The 25,545-nt window shown below is 36.0% G+C and overlaps 1 protein-coding gene across 1 annotated transcript in view; it reads left to right on the top strand.

Moving 5' to 3' along the window:
• The window catches only part of LOC150077846 (regulating synaptic membrane exocytosis protein 2-like), a 723,475-nt gene that overhangs the window by 389,527 nt on the left and 308,403 nt on the right, over positions 1–25,545 (top strand). The window contains exons 13-14 of the mRNA XM_090384380.1: positions 20,528–20,617; positions 23,835–23,976. Coding sequence (XP_090240506.1) covers positions 20,528–20,617; positions 23,835–23,976 — 232 coding nt within the window. The remainder of the gene's footprint in view (positions 1–20,527; positions 20,618–23,834; positions 23,977–25,545) is intronic.

The raw sequence follows: 25,545 nt of genomic DNA, 5'->3' as shown, positions 1-25,545 counted from the left end.
CACAGCAGAGATCCTTGGTCCCACAGCAAGTAGCTATAGTTGGTGACTCAGTTGTCAGGGAAATAGGAAATATATTTTGCAAAATGGACTAGTGATATAGAACTAGGGTATGCCTGCCAGGAATTAAACTTTAGCATTAGCAGAGGCATATGATGCAAGAAAGCAAGCTTATGCAGCATCAGCCAAAAAAAAACCAAAAAAACTTCCATTTCACCCCTCCGTTCATTCGAAATACCTGTCCAGCTGAGCCTTAAATTTATTTAGGCTATCAACTTCCACAACATAAAGGCAAATTTCGGCACATCTATCCTACATCTGTCTTTCCTCAATCTGAATTTATGCCCTCTCAGGTGATTATTCTGAGCAAGAGAAAGAATTCCCATCGGCGTTGAGCATGCTCAAACCATTCAAAGCTTTATACACCTCTATCAGATCACCTCGCCGGTGCCTAGTCTCCAGACACTATAATTTGCAAAACTTAAGCCTTTTTTTGTAAGAGCAACCCTTTGTTCCATTCACTAATCTTGTTGCCCTTCTCTGTACTCATTCCAGCAGCTCTACATGCTTCTTGAAATGAGGCCTCCAGATCTGTAGATGCCATTGTAGAGCAGCTATTAAGTTTTAAGGGCCTAAAAGAAAAATTCTACCCCAAGACTCATGGGGTAGAATTTTTTTCAGCATGGTTTGTGTTTGTTAACAGAAGAGACTGTTTTTACAGGGATGGGATAACTACTGTCAGGGATAAAGGGAAGAGTTTTTGCTTTCATAAAGGTGACCATGTTGAAATTGAGAGGAGATTTTTTAAATTGTATACAGTGGGACCAACTGATGATGTTACCATCAGAAAATTCTAAATGGGAAGAATTGAAGGAAATAATCATAGAAGTTACTAGGCTTTTCATACCAGCTAAGAAATACCATTCAAGACTTAGACCTAAATGGATATCAGATAAACTAATGAGACTTGTTGCAGAGAAGAAAAATGCATGGTATGCATATAAATTATCAGGAGATATAGAAGCCTATGGTATGTATATATAAACTAGTCTGCAATCAAGTCACAAACTATGTTAGGCAAATTAAGGCAGATTTTGAGAAGTCTTTGGCAAAGAATGCCAAGAAATGCAGCAAAGACTTGTTTAAATATATTCTTGTTTATACTCTGGAATGGCCACCAGGCCAGTGGAGTTTACAATAAATCATCAGTACAAACATTAATTGTATTTAGTAGTCATGGGCTTGAACCCCAGTCCACTCAAAGAGTGCTTGCTATTGCACTCTCACTCCTGACCACTTGGCTGTGTCAGGGATTAAATTACATTGGTCCATTTGATGATGATGGTTTAACTGTTGATGATCCTGCCCAGGTTGCTGACAATGTATAATATTTTGCATATACATTCACACACTAGAGGTTCTTTATAGAGAGGAATTCCAGTTCATTAAATTCTAACTTGGAGCTAAATGATTTTATGATAACCATGAGGAAAGTGGAAGAGGAAATGTGGAAGCTCGAACACAAAATGTGGCTGGAGTGGATGGGATCTATTCAGTTATATTAAAGGAGGCTGTATAGTAGATAAGCAAACACTTATCCATAATTATGATTATGGATAAGGGTTTGGATTCAGCAGAGGTCCCTATGGACTGGAGATGTGCAAATGTATCCCCAGTTTACAAAGGAGATCAAAGGATGACAAGAGCAATAATAGACTGCTAGCTTAATTTCTTTTCTGTGGAAAATATGGAGTTTCTGGTTTAAAGACATAAAGTGTGTATTTAGGGTCATACGGCACCAGGGGTGCCATATGACCCCCATTTCCACGTTTTTCCCCCATCTCCACATTGTTTACATTGTGATGAGTGTGCCAGTTTGCTGGAAATGCCAGAGATTTAAAAGTGTATGGATATTGTTCATGTGTAGTGTTGTGTACCATTGTCGGTTTAAAGACATAATGCAGTATCATCTTGACATGAATGCACTTATATTAACATTAGTAGTAGAATATGATACAAGAAAGCTAGCTTATACAGCATTAGCCAAAAAAAAACTTTCTATTTCAGCTATCCATTCGCTCCAAAAGTTTGTCATCCAGTTCTCCCTTGAATATATTTTAAGCTATAAACTTCCTCAATGATAGATGGAAGCCTGTTTTCAAAATCACCACTCCCTGGCTAAAGCAAATTTTTTCACATCTATTCTGCAACTGTCTTTTCTCAACTTGAATTTATGCTCCCTCAAGGTTGTAATCTGAGAAAGAGGAAGAATCCCATCAGCATTGAGCTTGCTCAAACCATTCAAAGCATTATACACCTCAATCAGATCACCTCGCAGGTGCCTATTCTCCAGATGCTGCAATTTGCAGAACTTAAGCCTTTCTTGATAAGAGCACCCCTTTGTTACTCCCACCAATCTCATTGTACTTCTCTGTACTCATCCTTCTTAAAATGAGGTCTCCAGACCTGCATGCAGTACTCAAGGTGTGGCCTGACCATTGCCTTATACAAAGGGATACTCACCTCTTTACCTCTATATATTAGTCGCAGCATGGATTTATTAAAGAGCAATTGTGTCAAAAAAATAAATTTTGATATCATATACTTGAATTTTTGGAACACTTTTGATACTGTTGCACGTGGAAGACTACTGTACAAATTGGAGCCGTATGGCATTAAGGGCAAATTGCTGCTATGGATAAAGGGATGGTTGAATGGGAGAAGATAGAGCGGTTATAAATGGACACTGCTCTTCAAGGATTAATGTTATTAGTGGAGTTCCCAGGGTTCAGATTTGGGCACATTGTTGTTCTCTATATTTATTAATGATATTGATGAGGGTATATCAAGCTTAATATCTAATTTTACAGATGATACAAAGGTGGTTAATGACAGTAATCCAGGTCAGGTGCTGCAACATGACCTAAACTAAAATAATTAGGCCAATGGGTTGAAAAATGGCAGAAGACAGAGAGTGGTAATCAATGGACACTGCTCAACGTGGACTAATGTTATTAGTGGAGTTCCTCAGGGTTCAGAGTTGGGTCCGTTGTTGTTTTCGGTGTTTATGAATTATATTGATGATGGTATATCAAGTTTAATGTCCAAGTTTGCAGATGATACAAAGGTTGGCAGGGTTGTTAAGGACACTACTGACGCTGTGCTGCTGCAACAGGATCTGGAAAGTTTGAACAGATGGGCTGAGAGGTGGCAAATGAAGTTTAACATTGACAAATGTAAAGTACTACATATGGGAAACAGTAACCACAGAGCAACGTATCAACTCTGCGGTACTACACTGACAGTGGTGGAGAATGAAAAGGACCTGGCGGTAATTGTGCAGGCAGATATGAAGTTCTCTGAGCAGTGCAGACGAGCTGCAAGAGTAGCTCATGGTGTCTTGTCAATGATATACAGGAATTTTTCTAGCAGGGATAAGGAGGTGATTATTCCCTTGTATAAGGCAATGGTTAGGCCACATCTTGAGTAGTAGTAGTAGTAGTGCCATGTGATGCATGAAAGCAAATGTATGAGCTTATGCAGCATCAGCCAAAAAAAAAAAAAAAAACACACCATTCCCTCCAAATGCCTGTCCAGTTCCTCCTTAAATTTATTCAACCTATCAACTTCCACAACGACAGATGGAAGTTTGTTCCAGCAATTAACCACCCGCTGGCTAAAGGCAAATTTCCGCACATCTATTCTACATCTGTCATTTCTTAATTTGAATTTATGCCCCCTTAGGTTCGTAATCTGAACAAGTGGAAGGATCCCATCAGAATTCAGTGTGCTCAACCCATTCGAGGCCTTATATACCTCAATCAGATCACCGCGCAGGTGCCTAGTCTCCAGCCACTGCAATTTGCAGAACTTAAGCCTCTCTTGGTAAGAGGATCCCTTCATTCCCCTCACCAATCTTGTTGCCCTTCTCTGTACACGCTCAAGTAAATCTACATCCTTCCTAAAATGAGGCCTCCAGACCTGTACGCAGTACTAAAGGCATGGCCTGACCATTGCCTTATACAGAGGGATAATCACCTCCTTTTCCCTGCTAGCAGAATTCCTATATATCATTGACAAAACCCCATGACCTGCCCTGGCAGCCTGTCGACATTGCTCAGAGAACTTCATATCTGACTGCATAATTACTCCCAGGTCTTTTTCATTTTCTACCACCTTAAGTGTAGTACCACACAGTTGGTATGTTTCTCTGGGGTTACTTCTACCCATATGCAGTACTTTGCATTTGTCAAGGTTAAACTTTAGTTGCCACTTCTTAGCTCATCTGCCCAAATTATCTAGATCCTGTTGCAGTAGCACACTGCCATTGCTGTCATTAACAACCCTGCCAACCTTTGTATCATCTGCAAACTTCGACATTAAGCCTGATATACCTTCATCAATATCATTGATAAATATACAAAACAATAGTGGACCTAACACCGAACCCTGTGGGACTCCACTAATAACATTAGTCCAAGAAGAGCAGCACCCATTGATTACCACCCTCTGTCTTCTCCCACTTAACCATCCTTTTATCCATTGTAGCAACTTACCCTTAATACCATTCTGCTCCAATTTGTACAATAGTCTTCCATGCGCAACAGTGTCAAAAGCTTTCCTGAAATCCAAATATATGATATCAAAATTATTTTTTGCATCCAGTTCCTTTGTAACCACATCATAATATCCTATGAAATTTGTCAGACAAGACTTTCCCTTAACAAACCCATGCTGTGAGTACTGTATACAGGTCTGGAGGCCTCATTTCAAGAAGGATGTAGAGCTGCTGGAATGGGTACAGAGAAGGGCAACAAGATTAGTGAATGGAACAAAGGGTTGCTCTTACAAAGAAAGGCTTAAGTTTTGCAAATTACAGAGTCTGGAGACTAGGCACCGGCGAGGTGATCTGATAGAGGTGTATAAGGCTTTGAATGGTTTGAGCATGCTCAATGCCAATGGGATTCTTCATCTTGCTCAGAATAATCACCTCAGAGGACATAAATTCCAATTGAGGAAGGACGGATGTTGGATAGATTGTGCGGAAATTTGCCTTTGGCCAGCGGGTGGTTGGTTGGTGGAACCGACTTCCATCATTTGTTGTTGAAGTTGATAGCCTAAACAAATTTAAGGCTCAACTTGACAGGTATTTCGAACGAAAGGAGGGGTGAAATGGGAGTGGTGTGTTTTTTTTTTTTTTTTGGCTGATGCTGAATAAGCTTGCTTTCTTGCATCATATGCCTCTACTAATGCTAAAATGGCAGCTGAAGTTTAACATTAATAAATGTAAAGTACATGGGTAGCAGTAATCACAGATTAAAATACCAACTGTGTGGTATTACACTCAGAGACAGATATGAAGTTCTTTGAGCAATTCAGACAGGCTGGGAGCTCATGTGGGTCTTGTCAATGACATGCAGAAACATTTCTAGCAGGAATAAGGAGGTGATTTCCTTTGTATAAGGCCATGGTTAAACCGCACTTTGAGACTATATACAGGTCTGGAGGCTTCATAGAAGGATGTAGAACTGCCAGAATGGGGGTGCAGAGAAGGGTAACGAAAGGGTGGCTTAATAGGACATTATTGTTATTATATATATATTTTGCCGCTAGAGGGCTAAGAGTAAGCATGTCTACTGTCTTAGCGCTCCTAGAGTAAATTGGAAATCTTGCCATTTGTAAGTTGTTAACTTCTTTCTTTTGTTGTTTATTTTGTGCAAGTGCGTTATCTGAACATCTTGTGTTAAAACTAACTCTACTCCAAAGATTTGCAAACATGAATCACAATATATGCAAAAAAATAGTGTAACCTACCGTTGCATGTGCTAGAGGTGGTATGTCATGGCTGCAACAAAGGGTATCATTATCGAAGCTTATTGAAAGAAGCAACCTATAAAGGGATGGCAAAACAAAAGAAGCAGCAGCAGAGGTGTATATTGTGCAGGAAAGAAAAGAAGGAAGAAAAAAGTGATATTTCCTACTCGGCAGAAGAATATCACTATTTGCTGCATTCATCAACTGTAGTAAACGAAGACTTAGAGGTTACACAAAAGCAGGCAAACACCCTATATATAGAGGATATACTAAGGAAGCTATCCAGTAAAATCCATTTGCTGGATTTACTAATAGAAATTGTACCAATAAAGAAGCAAATGGAAGACCTGAAGAAAGAAGCAAAAGATATCAAGAAATCATTTTCATTTGTCTCAGATTCCTTTGACAAAATGCAAAAAATCATAAGTAAACTGCAGGACTCCATTGCTGCAATCAGCAAAAGAATTGTGGTTCTGGAAGCTTCATTCAAGCAAAATGAGGAAAATTCCAACTTACTTAACTTAAGGATTGACTCAATAGAACAACAATTGTTAGCAAATAATGTAGAAATAGTAGGTTTAACTGGATTAGCAGGCCAAGATCTAAAGCTTGTTATACAGCAGCTAGGGCTTGCATTGAAGCTACAGCACAATAAAGAATAAGTAGTACACTATTATATACCTAACAATAAGAAAAAAAAATGACAAGCCTACACTAATTGTGAAATTTTCAAATCATGTGGTAAAGGAAAAATGGATTAGAAAGGCAAAGGAGATCTGACTGACAGCAAATGATATTTATCAGAACAATAGCAGTATTACAATCTACATAAATGACCACTTAACAACTCACCTCAAACAGTTGTTTTGGGAAACAAAACAATTAGTAAAAACTCACAGTTACAAATTTTTATGGCTGAAACATGGAAGGATTTATGTGAAGAAGAATGAATCATCAAGAGCCATAAGAATTTTGAGCTCAAAAGATCTGCAGTATATAAAATAGACTCTTTTATTGTGCATAATTGAAATTTCTTGAAATCTAGAGCTAAGGTAAAATTAAGACATCAGGTATGCTTTTTGAGGAATCACAGGTTTTTAATTCACCATTACATTTTTTAAATAATCTGAATATTCAAGCTCTTATAATTGATAAAAATCAGTTCTTTCTGGTAGCTCTAAATATCAGGTTATTAAGAAAAAATTGGTTTAACTTCTTGCAATATATAAATGCAATGAAAGAATTTATTTCATGTATAGTTTTAACAGAGGTTAACATAAAGAGTGATGAAATTTCTAATTATAACATACAAGGTTATGACAAGGTCTATATGTTGAGAGATTTGAGAATTTGAGATTTGTGATTTGAGTTGAGAAGGAGTGGAGGAATAATAATATACTATAGAATATGCTTTAAGGCAGTACAGGTTTACCACTTATCTCAGTCTTGTGAAAACTGCTGTGTCAAATTATTAGGAGAAGATCCAGAAAACACATTCATGATTTGTGCTTTTTATAGGCCACCATCAGATTCTATAAACAGTTTCCTAACTGAATTAGATAACACAATTCTGCCATTTCTGCTATGAAATGACATATAGGCTGATAAGACCATACTAGTAGGAGATTTTAATATTAATTTACTGACCGTTGAAACTGATAATGTGTTACTCAGATACTCTGCAATCTTAAACAATTATGAATTTGAACATACCTTATTTGGAATAACTAGGCAACAAAGGATGGAGGGTGATAGAACAGTAAGCTCTTGTTTAGATCACCTTATAACAAATATAAAGTTGAAGTATGCTAATTCTTACATACTATTAAATCAATTTTCAGATCACAGAACATGTGTACTAGTGGTTATGTACTCAAAACAACATCCATGTGAAGATATAAAATTAACAAATGTTATGAAGAAAAATTATTTATCAAAAGGTAAACTGAACAGAACATAGATAATATGTTAATACAAGAGCAAGTATCTTACACAACAAATGTAAATGTCTTTTCAAATAAGATAATACAAATGATAAACAATTCGAGGTTTAATACAGAGAAAAAAAGTAAATCACTCAGCTTGCAACATAAATTCTAGGAGTAGCAGGATTAAGCTTAAGAAACCTTGGATGACTAACGAAATAGAAGAATTAATGGTACAAAGGGATAAATACTTCAGGCAGTATAGAAATTGTCCATCAAAGATACAACATTATCACAATTATAAAACACTCAGAAATAAATTGACAGGTATGATGAGAAAACAAAAAAAAAAAACACTTATTACAATCAACTTTTTATGGATAAGCAGATAACTCAAAAGGATAAATGGAACATTATAAATAACCTATTAAGTACAAGGAAGAAATTATCAAGGGGAAATCAAATTAAAACACTATTAGAACAGATTTCTGGTACAAACAAACAATATGAGGCTGCAAATAGGTTTGCCAAAGCTGTATTAGATCTCAATAGATATTATATTCATTATTGCCAAAATTCCTTTAATCAACAAGATAGTCTTCTTCAGATAGTGAACTCTTGTCTAGTCGTAACTCCACAATATACTGAGATTCTTAAGATTATAGAACAGTTAAAGAACAAGACCTCTTACAGACTGGACTGTATTACAGTAATCGAAATAAAGAGAAATAAAGAACAGTTCTCTGTTCTCTTGGTGGAGCTTATAGCACGGATGTTAGAGTCGGGAAGCTATCCTACAAATTTACTTTCATTTAAGGTAATTCCTATATATAAAAAGGGATCACCAGATGACTTTTGCAATTATAGACCAATAACAATACAGTCAGTTATAAATAAGATAATAGAAAATTATATTTTTTCCCATATAAGCAAATATTTACATCAATATGGATTGTTAAACAACTCTCTATTCTCATATCAGAAGGGCAAGGGCACACAGACATTATTAGAGAATTTAGTAGACACTTTTAACTTATATTTAAACAACAATAACTTCATAATGATTTTATTTATAGATTTGACCAAAGCATATAACTTTAATTGATATCCCAATATTGAAATATGGTATAAGGGAAAGAATCAATCAATTCTTAGCATGTTATTTAACCAAAAGAAAAATAACAGTTGAAGTAGAAAATACAAAGGGAAAATTATATAATGTAAAGAGAGAAGTACCTCAGGGCACTCATGCAGGGGAAATCATGTTCAACATCTATATAAATGACATATTTGAAGTAATAAAGAACTCCTTTATAAAAATGTATGCAGATGATATAATGTTATATACAATTGGAAAGAACCTGACAAAAATGGCTAAAGATTTACAGCAGGATGTAATAGATTTACAAACTTGGTTGCATGATAATAAATTAGCACTCAGCTTTGAAAAAGCCAAAATTTTGGTAATTAGACCTCCTCCTCAAACGTTGGACATTTCATCCCTCTATTAAATTACATAAACATGAATGCCTACATGATCAGAATTTCCAGAATTGCAAATGTCTAACTGTGGAAGAAGTTTAAAATCATTGTTACCTTGGGTTATGGATTGACTACAGTCTTAGTTGGGCAATGCATATAACAAATTTGTACAAAAAAATGAGATTTTATGTGTACTTTAAAATAAGGGTAATAAACAACTTAATTAACAGGATTTGAGACTTTTAATGGGGATAAACTTTTGGAATGACCCGAATAAGAGAAGGCAATTTTTGTTGAAATATAAAATACTTTATCCAGTTCAAAAACTGAAGTTAAATTTAATCATGAAAAATCTTAACACTATTTTTGAAGAGTCAAATCTGCAAAGAAATGTCTCACATAATTTAAGGAATCCAAAAGCAATTGTTTTGCCTCACCCTAGTGTACTAAATAGATTTGGAGATAGGCATACAATGAATATAATAAACAACTTGTTGGCTAGTGTAGATTTCAGGCTCAGGAGAAGTTATTCTAGCTCCAAATTAAAATTCTTAATAAGAAAATTTTTGATACTCAATGATACAGTAGATTAGAATTGCTCTGCAGATAAATTGCTATCTCTGTTTGCAGAATGTACTATGTGTTGTGATTTCATTATTTTTTCTGTTAGATAACAAATTTGTATGTAAAACCTATTGTAAATGAAGAATTACAACTTGTTGTCAAGAAATTTACTTTTCTTAACAAATTCGTTTATTGTAAACAAATTCTCTTGATAAAAATAAATTGTATTGTATTATTTATACTGCACTAGCCAAAAAAAAAAAAAAAAAAAAAAAAAAATTCTGAATTACCCGAGAGAGAGAGAGAGAGAGAGAGAGAGAGAGAGAGAGAGAGAGAGAGAGAGAGAGAGAGAGAGAGAGAGAGAGAGTGAAAAGCAAAAGGGAATCACCAAGAAAGAGACGAATGATGATATCCAGCTGAGGACCCTGGGTGTGAAGCCCATACTCACTAGATGTGAACCCCCGGGGTTAATGCTTCAGTTCTGAAAATGTAACATCTTGAGACATGGCACCTGCAAGGTAATCTGATTGAGGTTTATTTCATGAGTCGTTAAATATATGTACGTCTATTCCGTGCTTATCTCTACCATTAGGCCTAGCTCCGATCACCGCCAAATTCAAATTGCTTTGCCGATACTATCACATGATTACGTATATTTCATATCGGAAACAGAGGCCCTACTCCTTGCTGTCTTTCCTGTGTTTTCGATGGTTGACCTTTGATGAAGACGTTAAAATCTTAAGTTTTTCAGCATTAAGTACTTCTTTTTATTTTTCCTATATCTTTCCGTGTTTTCTGTAGCTCCAATTCCTGTTTGATAGCTCATTACCTATTCTTGTCCTCTCTATTATCTAACTTATATATGTATATCTATATATTTGGAATGAAATATTCCTTGAAGAAATGAATGCCTAGTGAAGTCCTCACAGGTATGTACCAGTGTAAGCAAGGGATATAGTGTGACCAAACCTCTGTTAGACTAAGCACTACTAGATGGTAGATGATTTTCATCTACCATCTAGTAGTCCTTAACATCATTACTTTGCTTAATAGGCTTGAAGTACTCCAAATCACATTTGGCCGTCAATAAAAAGCCCTGACCTCTCCCTATAGCTCCAATTGCAGGATCTTCTGTTATGCAGTATGAGTGATGTTTTCTGAGGGTATGATGGGTATCGTGATAATACAAATGTTCATTACATTTTGAGAATCCAAACATTTCATAAGTTAGCATTAGCATTAGTAGAGGCATATGATGCAAAAAAGCATGCTTATGCAGCATCAGCCAAAAAAAAAAAAAAAAAAAAAGACCCTCCGATTTCACCCCTCCCTGTTCCTTCCAAATAACTGTCCAGCTCAGCCTTAAATTTATTTAGGCTATCAACTTCCACAACAAAAGATGGAAGTCTGTTCCACCAATCAACCACCCGCTGGCTAAAGGTAAACTTCCACACATCTATCCTTCAACTGTCTTTCCTCAATTTGAATTTATGCCCTCTCAGGTGATTATTCTGAGCAAGAGGAAGAATCCCATCAGCATTGAGCATGCTCAAACCATTCAAGGCTTTATACATCTCAATCAGATCACCTCGCAGGTGCCTAGTCTCCAAACACTGTAATCTGCAAAACTTAAGCCTTTCTTTGTAAGAGCAACCCTTTGTTCCATTCACTAATCTTGTTGTCCTTCTCTGTACTCGTTCCAACAGCTCTACATCCTCAAAATGAAGCCTCTAGACCTATACAGTACTCAAGGTGTGGCCTTACCATCACCTTATACAAGGAGATAATCACCTGCTTATCCCTGCTAGAAAAATTCCTGTATATCATTGACAAGACACCATGAGCTACTCTTTCAGACCATCTGCACTGCTCAAAAAACTTCATATCTGCCTGCACAATTACCCCCAGGTCCTTTTCATTCTCTACCACTGTCAGTGTAGTACCACAGAGTTGATACATTACTCTGGGGTTACTGCTTCCCATATGTAGTACTTTACATTTGTCAATGTTAAACTTCATTTGCCACCTCTCAGCCAATCTGCTCAACTTTTCTAGATCCTGGTACAGCAGCATACTGTCTAGATAAAGTTAGCTGTTAGATAATCCACATGACTGAACCTGTTGCTTATACTATATGAGGTATCCAGATTGACATAAAAAATTTAAATGACGCACACAAAGTGTGCCATGTGTCTGATAAAATTTTGATATGCCTGTTAGAAAGTTATGGAAGTAATTTATAAGGCATTTTCCGTATTTTAAAGTTGTTATTATTATTATCTCTTCCTTCTTATGGGTTTTTTTTCCATCCCATGACAGGTACTGGTACCAGGTGCATGGGGTTGTTATTGGTCAAGGAACTCTGTGACCATCCTACAGGCGTTCAGAATCACAACTTTCTGGAGTTCCTTGTAACTGTTCTCTGGAGGCCTGTTGCTGCTAGGTTCTGTATATATGCTCTTTGGCACTATACTAGTTGTTAACACAGTGATTGAATGGTTGTTACTTGTTCCATATACTACATCTCTTTCACTTCCTGCCTAAGGTCTGTATACTTCCTGATATTTTCCTCAGGTTTTCTGGAGGTTGTTGGTGTTAAGCATTGCTATGTTGATAACGTATGTAATCATTTCCTTCTTGTTGGTGAGGGTTATGTCCAGTCTGTTGTATGGAATCATCTTGTCTATTCTTATGGCAAGGTCCCATTTGTACTTGTAATGCAGTATACTTTCTTTGCTCAACGTTTTTTTTTTTTTTTTTTTCCTAGTTTTTGATATATTAGTCTGGTGATCTGGTCATGCCTGTTAGTGTTCTGCATCTGGTTAATTACCCTTCATTCTGTGCTGATGCTACTTGAAGTGTTTCTGGAACAAGATGGCATCATCAGCATGTGATGACTGTCACTCTTGAGTCGTTGCCAATGACTTCCATCAAGATTACACAGATAAAACTGCCTTCTTATCTACGTAGTTTTGATGGAGGTCATTGTAGCACCTGCCATGGAGTTCCTTTTTTGCCCATTTTTGTCTTTTTTTATATCTGGATGAGTGGGGTCTCCTTGTTGAGGTTGAGGGTGGGGGCTGCTTGTCTCTCTTCCTTATGGCCTGGTAGTTGGTGCTGTGAATTTTGGAGGTAATCCTTCAGGTTCTCATAAGGGTTCAGGTTATTATTATGCACAGAAGTAAGGTTCTCTAATAATATGTCTATTTTTTCTTAAATTTATTTAAACTACCCACTCCCAGAACATAATATTCAATATGCCTATGCCTAGACATGATGAAGCCACTGAGGATCTCATATCAGTCATTGGCACATTTGGCTTATTTCACCAAACTACACCTCCTACTAGGGGAAACCAGATGCTGGATCTATTATTCCACAATCTCCCACACCTTGGTCTGACCACTGAACACCACAGCTTCCCCTCTGATCACTCTCCCATCATGTTTGAGTTCAACGTCACTGTAAACTCAAACACTGGTGAAGCTCTCAGGAACGAGAAGATTACCAAAACAGTATTCTCCATCAAATACTTAAACCCAGAGATCATCCTTGCATGTCTCACAGAAATAAACTGGAAGGATCTACAGCAAGAATCAATAGACATTGCTATATCTAACCTGGCTAACCAGCTTCTTGAAATTGCCTCCCAAGGAGCTTCCAAACAATTAAAACTCTGATAGATCTAATACATGGTTCAATGTTGAAGTCCAAGAAGCATTCAAGAGGAAACAAAAAGCATTCAGAATATGGAAAAAGTACCATAACTCAGCTGCCTACCAGATGTACAAGAAAGAGTGGGCAATCTTCCTCAAATGTAAACGAAATGCAGTCCGGCAGCTGGTATTCAACAGAATAAACTGCAACAAAGATTTCCATATCGATGAAAAGGTATTTCAGGAATGGGTATCTTTGACTTTCAATGAGATGCCATTAAACCCAAAAACCCCAAATCTAAGTGATTTTGTCATGCACTCCAGACAGCCCCTTTCAACTATAATGCTAACAAAACAACACCTTATAAATACCATCAATAGACTTCCTAATAAATCTACAATTGGTCCTGACAGCTTCCCTCTATTCATGGTTAAAGTGTGTAGTACCTTCATTGTGGAGCCCCTTCTTGTAATCTTTAATCGCATATTGAATTCCGGATCAATCCCGACAATGTGGAATCACTACAGGGTATGACCCATACCCAAAAGAAGAAACCCAAAGGAACCTAAGGACTTGAGACCAATCTCAGTGGGCTGCTCTCTATTAAAAATGTTTGAGAAAGTGTTATCTTATCAGCACTGATCGACCAATGCTTCTCTCATAGACCCCAAACATCTGCATACTGTGATCCCCAAAAGATCTACATATACAAACCTACTGGATACCCTATTTAAAATTCAAACTGCTCTCAACAGTAAATCTCAGCTGGACGTCATCTTTCTTGATATTTCATCTGCTTATAATAAGCTCTCAATTCCCCCCTCTCATCTACATTTTAGAAAAGTACTTTGGCATTACTGGAAACCTGCTAAAAACCATCAACCTCATCCTTATACCAAGACAACTCATCATCAGCTATAAATCCTTCTAACAGGAGTGCATTATAGCGAGAGGAGTACCACAGGGAGGTGTCCCGTCCGGTCTACTGTTCGCCACTGCCCTTGAACCCTTCCTCGCAAGGTACACTGATTTCTCATCATATGCAGATGAACTCAAATTATATATAAAATCAAAAGATCCTGAACAAACCCACCTGATAAATCAGCGAGTCGCTGTCCTGATCAACAGCCTTGTAACCTATCTACTGCAGATAGGTCTAGAGTTAAACATATCTAAATCAGCCCAAATCACATTTACAAAAAAAGAGAATAAAAAATGACATCACAGCCTATCACAATGGAGTGCAGATAAGGAAAGTGAAGTCTCACACCGACCTTTGCTTGACTTGGGACGAGGGCCGCACTTTTCAGAACCATTTCTCGACCATGAAAACTAAGACTTTCTCGGCAATGTGGGCAATTCAACAAGAGCTGATGGGGTTACTCCACTTCGATGTAGTCAGAGGATACGTCCAGTGGTGCCTAACCTATCGCAATATAGGCATCACCAATCTAGTCTTCTGCCCCAACGTCGTACATAAATAGATTCCCCGCAGTCGAGTACTAGGTAATGTACTAGGAACAGGGTCAAGGGCAACGCATTCACCATCTCCAGGGCTGTTTTATATACCAACTTAAATATCACTCCTTGGAGAGTTCACATTGCATCCAGGAATATTCTTCTTCTTTCTCAGATGCTTACCGGTGTGATTGACACTCCCAGTCTTCGAGGACTTATCTCTCCTCCACGTGCTGGATGCAGTAATGACAGCCCCTACCTACCATTGCATTCCATACTGTGCAACCTGTGCTGTCTGAAGAATTTCTTCCCAAACAACGCAGTCAACCTTTTAAATTCATTGGCAATAGACCCTGTGAAATACTCCGAAAGCAAGCAGTACAGAGTGAAGAGCCTCTCAGAAGCGTACAGCTTACTTCAACTATAATATTGTCAATAATTGAATTTTGTAAACAATATTGTAACTATACGTACTTGTGTAAATACTGTAAATAATTGTAATTCTTGCTTTTTTGTACACCCTTCTTATATTGTAAACAATAGCAATTCTTGCATTTTGTACACCCTTCTAGCCGGTCGGCTGTGTATAAGGGGTGAAAGCAAACACTTGCTATTTTTAATAAACGGATTTAATAAATAAAATAAATAAATAAAAATATTTTATTGTGTTCCAAAAATTAAACCCAATGAGTTGTTCTAGCAGCCTATCTGCATTGCTCAGAGAAATTCATGCTGGACTGTACAATTACCTCTACGTCTCATTTGAATGTGACTATAATTACCCCTAGGTTTCAAGGTGGCACCAATTAAATGGTGCCACCTTGAATTGGTACAGATTCCACCATTTAATTGGTACATTAATCTGGGATTACTGCTACCCACATGCATCTTGCATTTGTCTATGTTAAACTTCAACTGCCATTTCTCAGCTCATCTGCCTAACTTTTCTACATCTTGTCGCAGTAGTTTACCTTGATTATTGTCATTTACCACCCTGCCAAACTTAGATAGTAAGCCTGATACATCTTCATCAGTATGATCAATAAATAATGAAAACAACAATGGGCCCAATGAACTCCACTAATAACATTAGTCCATGAAGAGCAGTGCCTATTGATAACCACTCTGTCTGTCTTCCACTCAATCATTGTTTGCATCCTTTTTTTTTTTTTTATGAAAACCCCAAACACGAAAGGTATCAAAACCTATGGTACTTAGTACCGTGCATGGGTTGAAGGAGAAGTATGGGTGGGAGGGGGATGCCGGAAACTTTGCTCTAGAGACTAAACATGGGTTTCACCACTTCAAGCCTCCAATAAGCAAAGTGGTGGTATTTCACCGGTTGATGAAAGTCATCTACCACTTTGTTACTTCTTTTGTTACTGTATCATAGTAACTAATCAGATTGGTTGGATAAGATACCCCCATTAACAAATCCCTCTGTGACTGCAGTATAATTCCATTCCTTTTAAGATGATCCTACAAACTTCTTTAACCACTGACTCTGTTGTCAGTCAATCTGTTATCAGTATAATTGGGAATCGTATTGCACTATAAAAATTTATTTATATATGGTAATTAATTTTTATATATGGCCAAATCCTTTTGAACATGCTTAAAGCTGGCACTGCTGATACCATTATATAACTCATACAATCAACTATTTGAATATCAGATAACCATAATTAATACCTAACACCCATGATATTTTCCTTACCACTAGCCTTTCAAAGTATGTATTTAATGTTAGTTGCCCTCTAGGTATCTCAGATCACAACTAGGTGGTGATTTTTCCTCATTGTAGCCTTTGCTCCCACAGCCATTCTCAGTATCGTGTCATTTGGCATTACAACAATGGTAGATAGGATGATATAATGTACATTATTTCTTTTACTTGGTTGGACTACTGCTTTAAATCTCCACATCCTTATACCAGTTCAGCACCTCTCACTGAAATTATTCTTTTAATGATAAAATCCTCTTCTCCCTTTAATCCAAGATTTTCATCCATTTTCTAAACCATACTTTTCCAAAAATGTACTAAGGCTGTTGAGAGCAAAGAATGATAGAATGCTGATGAGGACAAAGAATATCATAATTAGTTTGTGTCAGAATCTCCATTATCATTTTCTGTTGCATTAAGCTCACAAAGTAGTTGTAAACAAGTTATTAATAAATCCAAACTTGATTTTCAAAAGTCCAGTGGTAAGAAACTTACCTCTTGTCCAAAGTAAAGTCTGGTATAAAGGTTTTGTAAAAAAAAAAAAAAAAAAAAAACCAACACAGTAGCCACAGCCGTTCACTGCAATCATCATTGCAACCGTTCACCTCCTCAGGTGATACTGTCCATCCATTTTTCTACCTCTGCCACATCTTGATGATTCTATAAAAGAGAATGCTGACATTGAGATTACTTGTGTCCGAATGGTGTAAGGAAGCAAGCTTATACATGATTAGGCAAAAAAAAAAAAAATAATACTACCTACATCATTTGTTCATCCCTTCTATTAATTTGTCAAATATCCTTCTTTAAATACTTTGGCTGAATTCAAATTTCTGTAAATCTACTGTGCAACCATCCTATTTCATTTTAAATTTATATCTCCTTTTGTATGTCATCCAAGGATGCCATCAGCATTTAGCTTATTCAACCAGCAGGTCGCTATTTTGAAGTTTACTATCTTGTCATCATCCAAAACAGCAGTCCTGGCAATGTATCAGATTTTTAAATATGTGGCAGATTCACCTCCTCAGGTGATACTGTACAATTTAAAAAGGTATTAGCAACTTCGGCAGAACAATGCATAATGGTATTTTTCTCAAAGTTCAACATAAGCCCAAGCCTTAGCGCTAAGGACTTGGTGGTTGGTCTTGAGGGACTCTCCAGTAAAAAGTCTCTCCATGGCTGAAATCAAACTCAAGTAATATTGTAAGAATTTTGGTTTTACTGGCAGTTTACCGAAACTTGAATGGTTATATGGTGGTACTGCCATTTCGTGAATTAAATGATTTAAAACGTAATTTATTGTCTAAGGCTTTTAATTCATTTCATGAATTAATAGTCTTAGACAATCAGCCTCTTGTAATATATTTTTTTAAATTTAAATATGCTTCTTTGAAAATATTTATGAATACATATCTCAGTCAAGAATGTCTAATCACTGAGTTATGGAATGGGTTGATTTGGTGCAACCACACTACAAAGTGCGCACCTTATGTACCATTGCATGTGTTGTAGAACATGACATGTTTCATCAGTCAGTTCTCATTTTTGATTTAGAACAGAATTTCATGATAGGTGCTCTAAGTGGCTGACAGCACATGGGCATATTCACAGGCCTGTTGGAGAGAAAAGGCCTGCAACTGCAGCAGTCCTGGTATCTATTAAAGCTGTACAGCAGTATTCTGCATTTGTCACAGATTTACTTCATCATTTACAGTTTGTTTTTAAAGGCACCAAACCATCACAGTTGCATGTACTTCCAGTTATACTGGAAGGAACAATGTGTAATTTGGTTAATGTATAGACCTGTTGTATAAGGTCACAATCTATTATAAAAGATGTTGGAAGTGCATGTTATCCTGCGCTAAACACACTCAAAGATGATGTTACATGTTTTCAGTGATAGAGTAAAGCATGTACTGGGGAATGTAGGCAGTTAACTTGGTGATAGTATCCTTTAGTGCTTCAGTTGAGTATGGATTATTCACAGATTATCACTCTTTGAAATACAGAAAAAAATCAGGAGACATAAAAAATATTATCATGGAAATAAATTTAGTAAGAGATGATTAGTATTACATTAAATTACAAAATTTGCCATAAGTTCATATTAAATTAGAGAAATGGTAAGTTCTGGTGATCATGGTAGTCAAAGTCCCTTAGAGATCACATGATCTTAAAATATAGATTTTGTTGTCCAGTTGGAAATGCCCTTCCCAACATTCCATTTCATCTATTTGGTCTATGAACTTCTCAGACATTTCCAGATATTACCGGAGGAGGTTGGCTGATCCTATAATGAAAACAGGGCTGATAATCTGGCCTTATTTTATTTATTATCTGGTTTGTCAGTTGCACAACTATTCTTGCAATTTTTCTCACAGATATAACCAGAGTTATATGTAATTGTGTGGGTTTGATGACTTTAAAAACACTCTATACTTTTGAGTCATGCGTAATGTTTTTCAAATGGTCATGCAGATATCCATAAGGTTGAGGTTTTCTGAACATGCTGGCCATGTTACATATCTCTCATATGCACCTAATAAGATATACTCCATGCATGAAACATATGTGAACACATGACCAGTAGGATATTTTTGAGGAGTTAAGGACAAATTATGTAGAGAAAATGCTGATAGGCATCATCTGCAAGATGGTAAAGCAGCATGTAGGGGCTCTATGAATAACTGCTTAGGAGACTATTTCACTTGCTGATGAATTACTGCCATAGTTCTTTCAGCTCACATTTTTCTCTTCGAAGAATGTTTTGTTTCTGAACAAGACCTGCGCCTCCGTAGCCAGATGGGAAGGAGCAGCAGTGCATAGCACACATTTCTTGATTAGACCGGGGTTCGAGCCCGTCACCACCAAATACGGAGGATGCGGAAAGGTCAGGGAATGACCACTACATATTCCCGGAGCAATATGGCCTTAGTTGCTAATGCTCCTAAAAGCAAAATAAACAAAAAAAAAAAAAAAAAAAAAGAACAAGACCTGAGGCTGGACCTAGGGCTGTGTGTAGAATTGGGATGCTTAACTACAAGCTGCTACTCTATGTATATTGATGCTTGAACCAGGGTCTGTCCTTGGGGTGAGATACTCAGACTCATTACTGAAAAGGGCTCAAAATTCTAATGAGGAGGGCCTAGGAGCTCAAAATGGACCAAATTTTGATTCTTGCACACAGGCATTCCAAACTGTAGGACCACCTCTGGGTTGAATCACTATTTGCTGTATACTGTTGCTTTAACAGACAGTCACAAAGATAGTCACAGTAAACAGACAGTCACAAATAACAGTAGCTAGTATGATTGTTTCCAAGATGTGGATGACTTGAATACATATTGAGTTGGGATATGCAGTATTTGTATGTACAAATATTGCACAACTTCTGCTGCATTGTTTTCCATGGCTCATGAATATGGATTAGCACTGTAATGTGCTGACTTAATGGCAGCCTGCTGTGCTTACTCATATAAGTTCTGCTGTACATAGCAGCAAAAGTGGAACTAGTAATTATAGTGGGGCAAGGTGGGATGAACAACAGTAGCAACCATTTTTGATAGCACAAGCTACAAACTTTATTCAGCAGGTGTAAAAATATAATACACTTGATGACTCATGCTATTTAGACATATTTATTAAATTTTTTTAAACAGTTATTAAACTGCTAATTTTAGAAAATTAACTTATTTTAATTACACTTATACAAATTTTAAAACTAAAAACTTAATTAATTTTAATTAATAGGCTTAGACAATTTTAAAAATCTTAAACTTTAAAAACTTAATTAATTTTAACTAAATAAATTTATATATTTAAAAAATTAATTGAGAATCCTCCTGTATGCTATTTTCAGTTTTTTTTTTTTTTTTTTTTCAATGTTATAACTATATTTTGGTAGGTAGTTATCGATTTAGCCTCAACACCTCTGGACAACGAAGGAGAATGGTATTTACTAAGTAGTCATGAAGACAGCTTGGCTTCACAACTGGTTAGTAGTTCCATGTATTGTTCACTCTATAAACTCTGAGTTACAATTCTCTTTTATCTAATTCTTAATATAGCAAACATTATTATATAATTTCTCAGTCCCTCCCTCTTCCACCACCACCCCCTCGAGATAGATACACTGTTCACCTATAAATTTGAGAATTGGAATAACTAAAATGAAATTATCTCCAAAATCTTGCCTATCTTTTTGTTATCTTTATTACTATTATTTATTCTTGGCAAGGCTATAATTTTGAATAAACAGAGTGGATGATGCTAGTGTACTGAGATGTGTGGCACAGTGTTATCAGAATAAAATATACCAGTTTGAGTCATGTATGAGCCTTATATATTTAGAGATAGTGTAAGTCCATATATGAACAAACACCATAGGCTACATTTTATTCCTCTCCCATGTTGTTTCTAATATTCAACAAATACATAGAAATAATTCCAAATTTTCTACATTTTTACTAGCTAAAACTGTTCTATCTGTAAATACTGATAAATATCAAAGATTTTGTTGTGTAAGAAATGCTGTAAACAGCAGCAAGATTGAAGAAATTTATCAAAATAAAATATTCAAAACAAGATACATATAAAATAAAATAAAATAAACACCAAGAATATAAAAACAGCTAAAATATAAAACAAACTATAAAAATCATAGAAATAAAATATAAGAGCACAAAATAGATAAATAAAATCACTACTAGTTCTTTTTAATACTATCTACATCCTTTGTCAACTAAAAAAATCTTAGAGGTTAGCATGGATGTGAACAGTCCAGATTCATAACAGAATGTTGGTACTGATGTTTTTTTTACCCATTCTCTTGCTCTGTATCCTAACTTCATTTTTGTCTGTCCTTTTCACAAAAAATAATAAAACAGTATTAATTTATTTTAATTAATAAACAGACTATTTAAAATTTTAAACTTAATTAATTTTAATTAAATAAATTTAGATAGTTAAAAAAATTAATTGAATATCCTGCTGATGCTTATTTTCAGTAAAACTACAGCTTAGCCACTAAATTCAAAATTTTTAAGACAATTCTGTGAATTTTGCTTGAATCTGCAGTTCAGGATTGTCAGGAGGGGTACATATAAGTTGTATGATTCCATGAAAAAAGTAGCAAATTATGAACTTAAGTAGCCCAGTTTTGTATTTATACTGTGTTATCAAAAGTATCGGGACACTAAAGGATGGTCACATGGTTTGAAAAGGCATCAGTTTGACTCCTTTTGGAAACTGGAAGAATTCTTAAAGGCCTCTTCATTTAGGCCCTCTGCTTAGCCTATCTTAGGTGGTTAGAGTTTTTCCTCCAAAAATTATTCTTGGTTTCTAATTTTGTACAGCATGCATATTGGCTGGTTGAACTTAAACACACTTAAGCAGACATAATATATCACACATTTAAACAGGCATAATATAGGACAAATGATATTAACTGGAGTTCCAAGAACTGGCACACCATCACCTGAGTAGTCAATGCATCAAAAATTTCCAAGAACAGCCATCTTTGCAGTTCCAGATTTGGGTAGTCTGGGAGCATGGTAGACATATTTTTAAAGTCCCTAAAAATAAAGTCACTGACAATAGGGGATGAAGGAGCAAGTGCCCTCATTACATCCCAGTAAATCCAGCCTTATCTGTGCAATGAATTGGAGAGACATTGTTCAAAATCAGAAATGGAGGCTGGCATTACAAACTCCATTAAAAGATCTCCTGCATGAGTAATGTGAAGTACTTCAATTAAAATTACCAAAATATCAGGTTGCATGTTTGCTAGTAGGCTATGTGTGGTACTCAGGGTCAAGGGTGGAGGGGGCTTATATTATATTAAATTTGTGTTTTCTTAGTCACTTTATATAAATAAATAATCTTTATTGATTGTGGTTATGATAAATTTATTGTCATTAAAAAGAACACTATAAGCATAAAGTATAAACATGAAACTATTAGTCACTACCATTTTCAATTTTATAAAACCATTAGGGACATGAAAATTCAAAGCAGTGCATGCATTCTTATTACTATATTTTGCTATTTCACTTAATAACTCTGCATGAACAACTCATCACTCCTAAATCTACTAAATAAAACTTTCTATATATTTAGAAAGCTAGCCAGAAGAGCTGCTAATTTGTTACTGGTGATTAATGAGCAACAGATTTTTCAGGCCCATCTGAAAAATCTGTTGCTATCCCGTGCTGCCACCCATGCCAAGTTAACAAGAGAGCTCTGAGAGGAACAAAATCAGGAATCTGCACAAATAGGCTAATTTTGAGCACAGGACTATATCCCAGTAATGAGGAAGTAGGCTGGGAGAAGCACAGACACAGTCAATGGCTGATCAAATTGTTCAACTTTAGATTTTTTTGCATGTTATTGCATGTAATGCTGCATTTAAATATTCTTAAATTTTGTATATCTTGATTCCCCCCCCCTTCCTTTTTTATGTCATTCAGCATTAAAAATAACAAATTAATTAGAAATAATTTATTTAATTATAATTTGATCTTTGGCTATATTGGACTTATTGTTTTACCTTTTAAATTTTCTAAGTTTTAAATCCAGTTATGCCTTTGTACTTCAATTTCTACTGAAGCCTCTTCACTTTGTTCATCCACCTTTATTTATAATGTATGCTTAGTCTTTATTGTATTCTTTCTTACATTTCCTTGGCTTCCTGCTCAATATAATGCAGTTTAGTCTATCACTGAACGTTTAAGCGATATCTCACATGTTTTGAATAGAACTGTTCTCTTTGGTGGCTATTTAAATTAATTATTTTATGATATTATAGTAATTTTTGTTATTTTGAGCCTATTATATATTTTTCTGAAATTTTTATTTGTTTCATGATATACTTTGCTATTTTGTTTTCACATTATACACGATCAAAAATAGTCTTAAAAATCCTGCAACCAATCAATCAGGCAACCTAATTTTCACAAACTTATATGTGGTATATATGTACCCCCTTTCAAATTACACCCAGGCAGTTTTCCAACTTACCTAGATATGTTTCTGCATACTGTGAGAGATCGTGATTAACCCATTTTATATTTATTTTGTAGTTTTTCATGTTAAAGTTATTTCTCTCTTTTTCTTTCCCAATTAACAATCGTATTTCATGTTATAGTAATGAGATGCAAACTATTTAAATTGGAAATTATGATACTCATTGTCACTTTCTTTTATTCTTTTAGAGAAGGCAGAATATGTATCTTGATACAGAGGCTGCTAGTACCATTACCTCAACTGACCATTTGTCTCCTCCTTCCACTATTTCCCGCCTCTCTGATAGTGATGTTTCAGAGTTTGACTATGAGGAAGCACTCTTACTGAGGGGTGAATAAATCTATTTCTCATAGACAACTTAATATTAATAAATATTAATGCATAATTGTTACCATTTTGGTATTGTGAATTTCTTTCTTAACTATATTATTAATATTTATAAATATTAGTAATATAAATATTATTAATAAATATTAATAATTAAATATAATAATTTAATAAAGTACATTGGCTTGGATAATGACCTCAGTAACAAATTTGAATAAAAAAATATTAATCAAGAAAAGTCATCAAACATCATTTTTATATTTGTAGCACAAAATGCACTATGTATTTGGAATGGATGCAGTTAGTCATAATAACTGCTTCCACATTTTGTAGAGTGAATGCATGTTGTGTGTGTGTAGGTGTGAACATTCCCACTGTACTATGTTGTGTGTGTGTGTGTAGGTATGAACATTCCCACTGTGCTATGGTGTGTGTGTGTGTGTGTGTGTGTGTGTGTGTGTGTGTGTGTGTGTGTGTGTGTGTGTGAACATTCCCACTATGCTATGTTGTGATTGTTTTGAGCACCTGTTATACAGTACATGCTTCTTCCAAACAATACTTTGTTCCAGTGTGATTGATGTCTTTGACCTATATGCTCTCATATGGCTCAATAATGACAGGCCATCACCACACTTCAATTAGGCGCCTCCATAGCCAGGTGGGAAGGAGCAGCAGCAGTGCGTAGCACACGCTTCTTGATTAGACCGGGGTTCGAGCCCGTCACCACCAAATACGGAGGATGAATGGCCACCGCATTTCCCGGCGCAATATGGCCTTAGTTGCTAATGTTCCTAAAAACCAAATAACAAACAACAAACAACACTTCAATTGCAAAGGCATACATAGTGTGCTCAACAGTTTCCCTAATTGTGAGTTTGATATGGGAACATAGCATAGTGGGAATGTTCACAAGACTTGAATTCTATGGACTTCTGCCTGCAAGGCTATCAGAAGGGCATCATAATATGCTAGAGATGTGCACACCAAAATGGAACTGGAGAAAACAAATGCACAATATTGCAGCAGAGCTTTGCAGGATACCAAATAATTAGAGTGAGCATTGGACCCCCCTTTCGTAAGAAGGCTGTTGTTGATGTTGTTGTTATTTGGTTTTTAGGAGCATTAGCAACTAAGGCCATATTGCTCCGGGGTTATGCAGTGGTCATGGGCTTGAACCCCAGTCTAATCAAGAAGTGTGTGCTATGCATTACCGCTCCTACCCACCTGGCTATGGAGGTGCCCGTAAGAAGGCATTGCACGTGTGCATAGCAACAGATATCAGTTTCAGTACTTGTCTGAAACTGATATCCAAAATTAATACTTTATAATTATTAGAATATATGTATATTAATTATAACCATTATGTTATTAATATTTTTTTCTCACCATGATTTGTACTTTAACAGGAGTGAATATTTTTATAGGAATGGAATACACTTAAATAGAAGGGATGCAAGAATATTTGCCGATGCTATCAAGACAGTGTTAGGCTGGTCAGAAAACTGTTAGCTTGGGAGATTAACAGATTAATAGCAGCTGCAGGTAGAGTTATAAGTGATTCTTACACTGCTT

The sequence above is a fragment of the Mastigoproctus giganteus genome, chromosome 11 (genome assembly GCF_048544385.1).
Source record: "Mastigoproctus giganteus isolate SK-2022 chromosome 11, ASM4854438v1, whole genome shotgun sequence".
NCBI lineage: Eukaryota > Metazoa > Arthropoda > Arachnida > Uropygi > Thelyphonidae > Mastigoproctus > Mastigoproctus giganteus.
Note: the sequence above shows the minus strand (reverse complement) of the source record. Positions and strands in the feature narration are given on the sequence as shown.